At 41.8% G+C, this 12,217-nt stretch overlaps 1 protein-coding gene across 3 annotated transcripts in view; it reads left to right on the top strand.

Moving 5' to 3' along the window:
• Mcr (macroglobulin complement-related) overlaps positions 1–12,217 on the top strand; it is a 253,503-nt gene that overhangs the window by 144,402 nt on the left and 96,884 nt on the right. For all 3 annotated transcript variants that reach the window (XM_075877217.1, XM_075877218.1, XM_075877219.1), the window contains exons 3-4: positions 1,610–1,793; positions 2,827–2,995. In XM_075877217.1, coding sequence (XP_075733332.1) covers positions 1,610–1,793; positions 2,827–2,995 — 353 coding nt within the window. The remainder of the gene's footprint in view (positions 1–1,609; positions 1,794–2,826; positions 2,996–12,217) is intronic.

Below are 12,217 nucleotides of genomic sequence, written 5' to 3' on the forward strand. Positions count from 1 at the left end.
ATGGAAGAGAGTATACTTACAGAGCATAGTGTACAGAGATTCAGCGCTTATGTACACAATATCTTTGGCTTTTATAGCCTGTCGAGCCCTTGCACGGCAGTCCAAAAAAGGCGGAGACCAGCTGCCGCGATTCAGGTGACGTTAAGTGTCAGTGATCCACCCACCAGAAAGGGTGCAGATATTGGACTACTCGGCTGATGAAGAACACAGGTGCAAATGTCCAATGGGTGGCACGAGCGCACCACACAATGACGCACCCGGCCCACGCATTGAAGACTTCGCAGGGCGAGGGGGTAGAGTCTGGTCGAGAGGGAAAATCGAGCTCCTCTGGGAAGAAGATGGCAGCTGACATGAACGTCAGCAGCGGTCAATGGATAAGCGGTCCCTGGATAAGCAGCGGTGTATAAATAAGCGGTCCGCATTGTGTGGCTCTGCACAACAGGGGCAAATCACCACGTTCCTGCAAACTCCGCTCACATGACCCATTTTTCATCATTTACGGCACTGGAGTGATCTTGGGGTAAATGGACGTGCTATGCAATGAAAGTGTCCTACCTTCTGTGAGATCGGGGAAGGAGGGGAGTTCTGACGTCGTGCCGTGCCCGCGTAATAATGCCACGCGGGCCGCACGTTGCTGACCACCGTCCTAAAGGGTAGGTCGAGATAACCATATTCGTGACTGTCAGCCATGTGATTTTAACATTGGAGTGGAAGATGATGTGCAACAAGCGATAGAAGCAAAACGAGACAGTCGTGTCTTGCCATTTTTACTTTGGTAAAATGGTAAAGTCGTGTCTTGGTAAAGTCGTGTCTGGCAAATTTTATTTTGGGGGTGCACAAGAATAACTTCTGCACCCCTACTTTCCTTTCACTTTATCTGTACCCTTGGTGATCATGAATGTAAAGCACTGGAAAGTGCTCTCACACGAGTGTGTTTCAGTGTTCTTTATTCCCCACACCTTTATGCGCTGGAACGGGCTTAAGGGTACCTGTAAAACATTATCACAATTATAATCGTTTTAAACTTTTATCTCATGTGAGCCTATGAACTACCTGTCCCCGTTGCTTTTGCTGTTATTTTTTATGAAGTTGTACCAGCACTCAAAATGATTGTTTCTTTTGTATGTGTTGCCACTTTTCCATACTGTACCCATTGCATTGTTATAGGCTCATATTTTCATTTTTGTTTGTGAGTACTTATATTTTGTTTTGTAACTATATTTTGTTGAGTTGCCCTTCTGCAAAAAATGCCCTCGTGGCGCTACAAGTACCTTTATAAATAAAAAATAATAAATAAATAAATAAATGTTTATTTATTTATTTATTTATACAACATTTAGTGTTTTGTATACCAGTGGTTTAGGTATGTTATAGGGGAATATAGAATTTTATCGTAATGGAATTTTTGTATATACATTGTTGTGTGAAAATTAGCAAAAGATTGAATGAAGATAATGGCCTTTTGTGACTGCCTTCCACACTTCTTTGCTATTATATAGCCTTTGTGCCACTTATCGTGATTTATAATTTAAGTTAGTCCCAACTATCGAGCCCACAGGTGACAAACATATCCTTAAACCAAGGGTGTGGGGCCTTGCATGCCGTGTAGGACTCACCTGATCGTGGCCTCCCGGTTGGTGCGGCCGGGTCAGACGTACCGAGTGGTGGTGACGCTCCTGCTGCCAATGCCGGAGCCCGTCACTGTGGTCGCATCGATCCAACGCAATGGCGTCGATGTCACGCACAACAGCCGGGAATGCCGGGCTCCCATCCCGGAGGAGATCCTTCTCAAGGTGTGTGCGCACACTGCAACAGGTGAACTGTCTTCGCACGTTCGGCTTTTACTCAGGCGCGATCTTCCTCAAATGCCATCTATTGCCTACAAGGTGCAAAAACTTCCCTTTGCTATTATTCTGGTAGCAAGTATGGACACTTCAGGAGCATCTTTCCCGTCGCCTCCGTGTTTTCGATAACATCGCCCCTCGCGTCGTATGTTCCATTGCGAATGAAAGCGTGCGAGGCCGTTTTACGATCGCGGTTCAAAGCACGTGGGGAGTGCGCCGCTGTGTCCATAGCGCGTATTGGGTAGTTTGGTACCTTAGGGGAAGCTATAGCTGCCTGTCTCCGGCCGAAACTGCGTACTTTGACCGGCCAGGTACGGTCGCGATATATATATATATATATATATATATATATATATATATATATATATATATATATTACAGGGTTTTACTGACAGCCCATGTGTTGTGCGTATCCCAAAGTTGCAAGAAGTCTTATGCCAACGTTCTTGCAGGCTAGTTGGTTTGAATAAGGTTAAAACCGCACAAAAAAAAGAAGACAGGAAACTGTGCTCGTGGTGTGTTCTTCGTTTCTACCTCCTGACTTCGTTTCTTTTTTTCCGCATTTTTATCCTTATTCCAGCCATATACAGCATAAAGGTCACTTCGTTCGCCGCAGCCTCAGCGTTTCCTTACGCCCGGTGTGGTTTGCTGAGCTACCCCAGCTTGCATGCAAGTAAAAGCGAAATGCTAGCTTTACGTCGTTTAACATTCCAATTTGTTGCTGTCGCATTCAATGATGCTCGGAGAAAATGGCGCGACTTTATTTTTTTTTTATTTTCAGCGTTTAATCGAAACAATGTTGCTGGTCATCTTGGTAATCATGTTCACGTGTGGCCTGCAGGAAAAATTTGCGGAGGAGGGGCGCTCTTTATGATAATCATCACCGCCCTTATGTATATTGAATATCTGGTAAAATGTGCTCAGTGATGTTACTTGTAGGGCGCTTTTCGCATTGTTTGACCAAACAGTTTTCTTTCGCCAGGTTCCTACGACCAGTGTATCGGGCAGCTACCGACTCAAGGTCGAGGGAAACATCAATGGCGTCCTTGGTGGCACTGCCTTTTCATACGAGACTCCACTAGAATTCTCACAGCGCTCAATGACCATATTTATTCAGACAGACCGACCGCTTTACATGCAAGGCCAGACGGGTGAGTGCAATTGTCTCAATGTTTAATACCAGAGCTGTTTAAAAGGGCCCTGCAACACTGTTTGAGCATGGTCATAAAACGCTGAGGCTCCCGAGAACACGCGTGCCAAATATAGCGCCACATGTGGCTTGAAATTCACAATAAATTTTCAGTCAGCCAAAAATTGATTTATCTTCTCTCGACAAATGATGCTATATACTCAAAAATCATTGCGTCAACGGTTAATTTATTACGCCATTGGCCGATTTGAGCATGGTGCGCTTGTGAGTTGCTGGGGCTGCCACGAGAGGATGCGACATGTAAGCGCGCGTGCCATCGCATTGAAAAGCCGTACGTCAACTGCAGCCACCTCAAGGAGTTTCGCTGATTCCACAGCAAAGCGCAACTTAGATAGCATGCTACCGAAACGCAGCCAACACCAGTTAGGTCTAGCCCGCCGATTTGCGTGCTGTTGCGAGAAGTTTGTCTTAAAGGATCCGGCGTACTAAAGACCGCACTGAACCAAGAACAGCGTGCGTGATAACGAAGTTCGGGTTTGCGGCCGGGAGATCAACAACGACGAAAACCCGCCAAGCTCATGTAAGGCAGCGCACAGGCAGCAAAGGCGAAAAAGGCTCGCGTCATAAAGCGCAACAGCTATCGCGCGATTTAGGTTTGACCGCCGCAATGGACCCCCGCAAAAAGGTTTTATTAAATTTACAGACGAGGTGCCTAACGCGGCTTCTGTAGCAAGCTCGATAACGATGGCATTGTTCCCAACAGGAAAATGTTAAGCGCAGTTGATAATTGAAAAATTTAATTGCTGCACAAACTTGAAGGAAAACAAGGGAGACAGGAAAGAGCGCAAACTACCAACTGTTTATTGTCGTTTCTTGAAGCCAATATATACGCATGCTACGCTGCACTTCCACGATGCGCACAAAACCAAAGATGCCGCAAACAAAGCCGACCCAAAACAAATCAAATCAAAATTGACTGCCACCACAATGACAAAAGTGAAAAATGGCAAAATACAAAAGTGATACCCACCACAATCTATACTGCGTATTCCCAAGGTGTGTGCTCATCTTTTTAAAAATTTATCTTTTATTATTTATTGCACCAAGCATCAACAAAGGGGTGAAAAATTGAAAACGTACTCTAGAGACTTTTGTTTAAAAAACACTAAAAATGGCGCTTAGCACCGAATAAAACAATAAAGTAACAATTTTATATTCACTCCAAGCAGCTCCAATCGAGCAACCCGAAGAAGCAGTACACCGAGAGTCAAAAACTATAATAACATAAAACTTTACAAAACATTACGTAGCGTCGCATGGGAAGTAAAACAAGAACACTCATGAACAAAACAAAAGAAGAGAAATGGAAGAGAACACAATGCAAGGCGTTAGCCACAACATTACACATGAACATGTAGGAAGACCATTTCCCTGTCCAAAAGTGAATTCCACAATGTGTTTCCACATTGTGGAATTCTACAAAGTGAATTCCATAGTGTTTCCCACAACGTAAAAAAGGTGGCTAATAGGTACGGTGTTGATGTACTGTTTTCAGCGCCTACAAAGTTAGGTCAGATCTGTACGTTAATGACTAAACAGAAGAAGGCAAAATGCACAAAAAAGCATGCGAACGAGTTCATTAGGTGTGTATTTGCTGTCGTATATCTGATCCCTTTGTCGTGTGGGAGGGTGTACATAGGGCAGACGGGGCGTTGCCTCAATGAACGCTTGCATGAGCACAGTCTGGCCGTAAAAGGAAAAAATGGTGGTCATTTAGATTTCCACTGTAGGACATGCGGTTGCACCCCCCGGTTTGAGAATGTGTCAGTCATGGCTAAGGCACGTGAAAAGACCGAAAGGGAGATTATCGAAGTGTACTTTATCAGGCAATATAATGACAAGTGCATAAGCATGCCTTCAATTCACTTTCGGACAGGGAAATCGTCTTCCTACATGTTCATGTGTAATGTTGTGGCTAACGCCTTGCATTGTGTTCTCTTCCATTTCTCTTCTTTTGTTTTGTTCATGAGTGTTCTTGTTTTACTTCCCATGCGACGCTACGTAATGTTTTGTAAAGTTTTATGTTATTATAGTTTTTGACTCTCGGTGTACTGCTTCTTCGGGTTGCTCGATTGGGGCTGCTTGGAGTGAATATAAAATTGTTACTTTATTGTTTTATTCGGTGCTAAGCACCATTTTTAGTGATTTTTAAACAAAAGTCTCTAGAGTACGTTTTCATTTTTTTCACTCCTTTGTTGATGCTTGGTGCAATAAATAATAAAAGATAAATTTTAAAAAAGATGAGCGCACAGCTTGGGAATACGCAGTTTAGATTGTGGTGGGTATCACTTTTGTATTTTGCCATTTTTCACTTTTGTCATTGTGGTGGCAGTCAATTTTGATTTGATTTTTTTGGGGTCGGCTTTGTTTGCGCCATCTTTGGTTTTGTGCGCATCGTGGAAGCACAGCGTAGCATGCGTATATATTGTCTTCAAGAAACGACAATAAACATTTGGTAGTCTGCGCTCTTTCCTGTCTCCCTTGTTTTCCTTCAAGTTTGTGCAGCAATTCAATTTTTCAAGTATGAACCAACTAGTCTGCAAAAAAGTATTGTAGTTGATAAGGATGCGATCAGACTTGCCATGTTGAGCCGCGCGCGGCCGCAGCCACGCTATCGACGCAAGTACACTTAAGCCCCGTCCGCCCTTCGTGTTCACTTCGCGTGCCCTCCTCCTCCATAACGACCTCGTCGCTCGCTTCCCAGCGGCGAACCGCCATCTTTCAGACTTGCACTCGCTACCGCGTTTGTCACAGTTTGAGATTTTCCGGCAACCACACTATAAGGGGTCTTTCCATCTCAGGGGACTGCACAATAGGCGGTATGAGAAGGGTGAACGTGAGTCGAGGAAGACCGCATTGCAACCGTTTCTAGACTATAAGTGGTTACGTTATAATTGGTCTACACTATTCAGTAAGCGAAATGGCCACACACACATCATGAGTGTAGCTCGTAAATAGTGCCGTACATAGCATCCATGTCCTTATTTTCATGTTAACACATGTTAACATAAAAAAATCATATTGTGGTTTTAGGATGTTAAAGCCCAGATATTATTATAATTAAATGTCCGTGAGCACCCCAAAATCACATAATGTAAATCTTGCTGCACATGACATGTGATTCACGAATTACACATTAGGACCTATCATTAATGTGAGTCATTTAGTCATCTCATGCTATTGCAATTTTGTTTTATATCGCATGAACGAAACGGTCACAAGAGCACCAAGACTGCAGCATGTAAATTATGCCATTTATGACACACATGTGACGATTTTCATGATATGACCTGTCATTTATGTTTGTCATACACTCATATTGTCATACCAATTTTGGTACACATCCCATTAACAAAATGGCCAGGAGAGCACAAAGTTGGAGGCGGCTAGGTAGAGAGCACAAATGACAGGTTATTTATGCTCATCATTCAGCCATGGCACACAATACCGATTCAGTCTTAATCAAGCTAGTGAGAGGGCTGCCAGCCCACTATGAGCATGGTACGTAAATCATTCTACATTGCATGCATGTCATGATTTTAATGTTGCTCCTGTCATTTATGCTTGTTGTACAGTCATTTCGGGCAGTACCAAATTTGGTGTGTATTGGCCGGAAGTGCAGCATGAGCGTAGCATGCAAAGCGTAATGTACATGGCATGCTTGTCTTTATTTTCACGTTTAACACCTGTCACGTTCGTCATACAGTCACGTCGCGAAGTACCAATTTTGGTGTATGTTGAGCAAACTGGCTGCGAGACCACCGTGAATGTGGAATGTAAGCCATGTTGTAAAAGGCATGTCAACATTTTCGTGATATCACCTGCCATTTATGTTTGTCATACAGTCACTTCACGTAATACCAAATTTTGTACATGTCAAGCTTGCAAAACGGGCACGACAGCACCATCAGTGTGGCATGTAAGTCATCTTGCATGACTTGCATGTCATGTTCTTTGTGTTATCACCTGTCATTTATCTTCATGGTGCAATCACGTTGCACAATACCAAATTTGGTATATGTCAATCTACTGGAAGGACCGCTTATGCACTATGAGCATGGCGTGTAAGTCATGTACATCACATGCATGTCATGATTTTCATCAGGTATTTATGTTCGTCATACAGTCACGTCACACTAAAGGAAATTTGGTAATGTCAAGCTAACAAAGCAGACACGAGAGCTTCATGAGTGTGGCATATAAGGCAAGCAATGCAAATAGTGCTATGTCATGTTTTTTTTTTCTTTATTTCCGTGCAGAGCTTATGCTTTCTAGTGTATAATTTCTTAATGATAGTCACAACCCTGTCGGACAGTAGTGCTTGGGTGGTAGGGATGTTGTCAGGCAGTTAATTCTGCCTTTAGCCGTACCGTCCCTTGACATTTATTATGTTGAAAATAAACAATTCCATTGAATTTAATTCAATACATGACATACATAGCATGCTTGTCATGATTTTTTATGTTGGCACCTGTCATTTTTAGTTCATCAAACAAAATTGTTTCATCTTACCAATTTTCTTATATGTTATTTTAATTAAATTTCCAAAAGTCGTGGGATCAAATCTTTGCTACTGTGGCTGCATTTTCGATGGAGGCGGGAATATTCCAGGACCGTGTACTTAGGTTTAGGTGCAGGGTAATGAACACCAGGCGGTCGAAATTACCAAAGCCCTCCACTACGACAGCTACTGTGGCTGCATTTTCGATGGAGGCGGGAATATTCCAGGACCGTGTACTTAGGTTTAGGTGCAGGGTAATGAACACCAGGCGGTCGAAATTACCAAAGCCCTCCACTACGACATCTTTCATATTCATATAGTGGTCTTGGGACATCAAACCCCAGATATTATTATTATAATTAGATGTCCGTGGGCACCCCAAAACCAAATAATGTAAATCATTCTGTACTCATGAATTGCACTTTAGGACCTGTTAATTATGTGAGTCATACAATCATCTCATCCCATAGCGATTTTGTCGTCGAACCCCTTGATAGGAGACACTGATGTAGGAGACAAATGGGTCTAAGAGAGACTAGGGTGCCTACAGTAAAATACGAGTTGATAGGAAAATGTATACAAGGTACCCTGCTTATTAGAGACATCTCATATAAAAGACAAGAACTGCTGCCTGGAGCATGCCTCTTGTAAAGGGGTTTCTTCCATATCGCATGAAAGGGTCACAAGAGCAAAAAGACTGCAGCATGTAAATCATGCCATTATGACACACATGTCATGATTTTCATGATATGACCCATCATTTATGTTTGTCATGCAGTCATATTCAGACTAGTTTTGGTACACATCCCATTAACAAAAGGGCCAGGAAAGCAGGAAGTCGGAGGTGGCTAGATAGGTACATACTTACATACATACGCATGCTCAAAGTTGTCAAAGTTTCCCAAGAAATCCTTCGCATTTAAAGCCTGGAAAAAACGAGGTTGAACACTAGCTCTGTTCCAGCGGTGTACCACTAGTGCAAGCTACATACATTTTTTTATTTTCTGTTTCTAAATAAATATTTGTCGCTGTTTTGATCAGTTCAAATGCAATTGATCCTATGCGAATCATGTGCGATGTGTTTTTGGATCAAGAGAAAATAGGGAAGTCATCATACCATGTCCTCACTAAGGATGGCATTCCCAGAAAGGTGTGGAATAAATAAAGGGGTCATAAAACCAAAATTTTTTAAATAATCTATACTAATATGCAGGTTAATTTTGTGCCTTCAAATGATGCTGACAAAATTTTACCACACTTGGTCAAGCACTTCATAATTGCATATTTTTACAATTACACTAGCAGCCAGAGAGTTAAGAAATACTGGCACAGGTAATACTGGCACACTCGCGAGCTGTGACGTAACGAGCTACTTGCTGTCCGAGTATGTGCATTCCTACAAACGATTTTGTTGTTGTGTCCTGAACTGCTAATGCAATTAAGCTATTTCACGTTTCTTCAGCTTGGTATTGAATTTGAGCAATTCGCGACAGCTAAATCTTTAATTGAAAACAACGTCTCTGCTCCATACAGCGCATGACGTCATACAGGCCATGGCAAAATGGCGATCGCCGACGGTGTGAGGCGTTTAAAGACGGCAACTTCCCGGACATAGTTTGCACTCAAATTCCTTCACTGGTCATTTTTCGTATATGCATAGGTGCAGTAGACCCTTCACTTCTATTTTTTGTTGGAAACCAGAAATTCTTGGGTGAGAGCGTCATATTCTTTAACTGTTAATTTTTCATATATGTATAGGCAAAGTAGACCCTTCTATTTTTTTTTGCTGAAAATTGCAAATTGATGGGTGACTGTGTCATGGCCCCTTTAAATGTGCTGTAGTGGAGGGCTTTTGCAAGGCACGCATGTTTAAAGAAGGTAAAAGGAGGTGATGTGGGTAGTGTATACTGTAGCAGAAGGGAGAAGAGATTGTGCGTAGAAAGGGACCCGAGGTTAGAGCTATGTGTTATTGGTTTGGGGCCTGCATAGTAAAAGCACTCTAAACTGGGGAAGTGTGCATGCGCAGTGGCGGATAAAAAGTCTGCTTTCGATGCATGGCAAAGTGGGTTTTATTCTCAGTGGCCCAAACTGGTTTTCCCGTTCTTCTTTTTTAATGGCTCAGTGTTGTGGGCAGTCATCTTGAGAACAAAGCTTTTACCTAATATTTTCTGATATTCTGTTATATTCACAGTAATAAATTGCTGTATCTTAAACAGTTTCCTTATGTAAAACTTCGATGGCCTAATGATGGTGAAGTAAATATTCAAAAATTTCATGTTTGAAATCTGTATTAAACTTTATTTTAAGGGGAGATGCTACTCCAAGCCACTTTTTTTTAATATTCACCCTAGAACAATGAAACTTGAGCTGTTTATGGAACTTTTTATGCTGATTTCAAGTATATAATTAGTTTTCTTGCAAGCTGCTTACTTTTAGCTCTGCAAAATGACAAAGTTAGAACCTTAACCCTTTCGCTCCCCCTCTTTTCATTCCTGAACTTCCGTAATTTTTTACTATTCATAGTTCATAATGTTTGAAATAAAGTGTAGAATCCAAATAACTAATTAGGAAGCACATACAAAATATGTAATTGGCATGAAAAAATAATAGACATAAAAAGTCCATGTTTCACCCACTTTAGTAAAGGTTTACATAGAATTTTTTTATTATACAATAAAATATTGAAATTTAAACTATATAATTATATTTGCCATACATTAGAAAAAATTTGGGCAAAATTTCATGCAGATCCGAGCCCTAGAAGTGCCCAAAGAAAAAGGGGCACATTGAAAAAAATGGCAAAATTTGTGTTTTAAGAAAAATGAGTTTTCAAGTTAAAATTGAGTGTTTTTATTTATGAAAGATATCATTGTATCTGATGAAATTTGCACACCAAAAAGAAGAATCCTCTTTTTCCATCCTCTGCGACTGAAATATGCCAGCCTCACAAGTTCGTCCCTCTTGGCTTTTTCGAGCAGACTCCTCATAGACATTTCGCTTACAGACAGGGCCATGAAACGCTTGACAAACTTCAGCTCTATCTGGCAGAGCTTTGTGCCAACTGCAAGCTAGGAAGAAGTTCGACAGGGCTGCGAAATCCTAAGTCCAGTGTTATGCCAATTTGCGGCCATGTTTGTGCCACATACCGTCGTACATAATGGCAATGTCGTCCCTGCTAAGTTCTCGCACTGTGAGCTCTTTCAACCTCGAAAGATTGGTGCTGGCGTCATCCATTGCCGCATCACGAGCTTTCCGGCTGACGGGTGTGAATGACTTTTGATGCATTGGTTTTGATTTTGATGTATTGACTGCAAGTTTGGCATTGATCGCAAAACGGTTTGATTTTGATGCATTGGTCGCAAGTGAAAGCCGTTGTGCAGCTTTCACTTGCGAGCAACGCTTTCTTTTCTTCATAACGAATATAATTACACAAGAAAAGCATTGTTCAGCTGTGCTGCTCGACAAGACATGGACCTTGCAAATAGGCTTCACAGCACATACAGGTGCGCAGTGTCCAAAGGCGGTCCCCGATTCGTACCACGTGATAAGCCACACACGGCGCTCGAAAAACGCGCAAAAGCGTGCTTCTTTTTATTATTTCTTGCCCGGCATCAGCGAGGGAAACTGTTGTTTGAAGAGTGCGGCTCGACTCTTTGGCTAATGCGATCAACAATGGCGAGCGGCGGCGCATTATCGGCAGCAAGGTGCTCGAAGACTGCACACTTTGGACGTTTTAACAGGCACCTTGTGCTCTTTAGACGCAATTTTAAAGCATTTCCAGTTAAGTCTCGACCTGTATTTTTTTTTTCATAACAGTAGAGGTACTAATCTTATCAAAACAGGCAAAAATTAAAAATCTATAATTTTGAAAAAAAAACCTAGCATTTTCAGACCCTCATCTCCCCTTAAGAATACAGTGGAAGCTCACCAATACCTGCCCTAGTTTTGTGACAACCCGCATTTTATGCAAATCGGTTCTGTCTCGCAACACGCCCATGAAATAATGTATTAAAAACCTTTGTTATTGGACACAGTTTTATGCAACCCCACATTGTAGGATGGCTGTCTGATACCATCTGGGAAAAAAATATTACCTTTTTTACATCTGCGATCAAATGTCCGCAGATGCGAAATAGAAGTTTAGGCACTGCTAGGTTGAGGATTGCAAAAAAAAAAAAAAAAGAGTAGAGTGAGGCAGGTATAGCATGCCTTGTTAGAATGGAAAATTTGATCTCATGCCAGTTGACATGCTTCTGTGATCCCGTTTCACTGGCTTTAAATTGTTTCTAGATACACCTCAATCACAGAGATATTTCACAATGTCATTACCTAGACAAGCTTTATCTACTCGGAGTACCTCCAGCTAGATGTTACGCTCATCTTTGAGATCTACATGTATTTTAACATTTCCAACCTGTGGAATCATTTCCTAATCGTCATGCAGCTGAAGATTTTTTAAAATTTGTTTATAGCACTCGCAGTCGCAAAAAAAAAAAAAAAAAAAAAAATAAAGGGCACGATGCAGCTGTCTTCAGCATGCAACATAACTTTTCTTTGATGGGAGTGTTCATAATCACAGCGGCACACCCATTCGTTACGTCAGCTACACCTGTTCATTACGTCACATTTTAGCATAAAAAAGCGACATGCAGCTCTTGCCTA

Source organism: Rhipicephalus microplus, chromosome X (assembly GCF_043290135.1).
Source record: "Rhipicephalus microplus isolate Deutch F79 chromosome X, USDA_Rmic, whole genome shotgun sequence".
Taxonomy (NCBI): domain Eukaryota; kingdom Metazoa; phylum Arthropoda; class Arachnida; order Ixodida; family Ixodidae; genus Rhipicephalus; species Rhipicephalus microplus.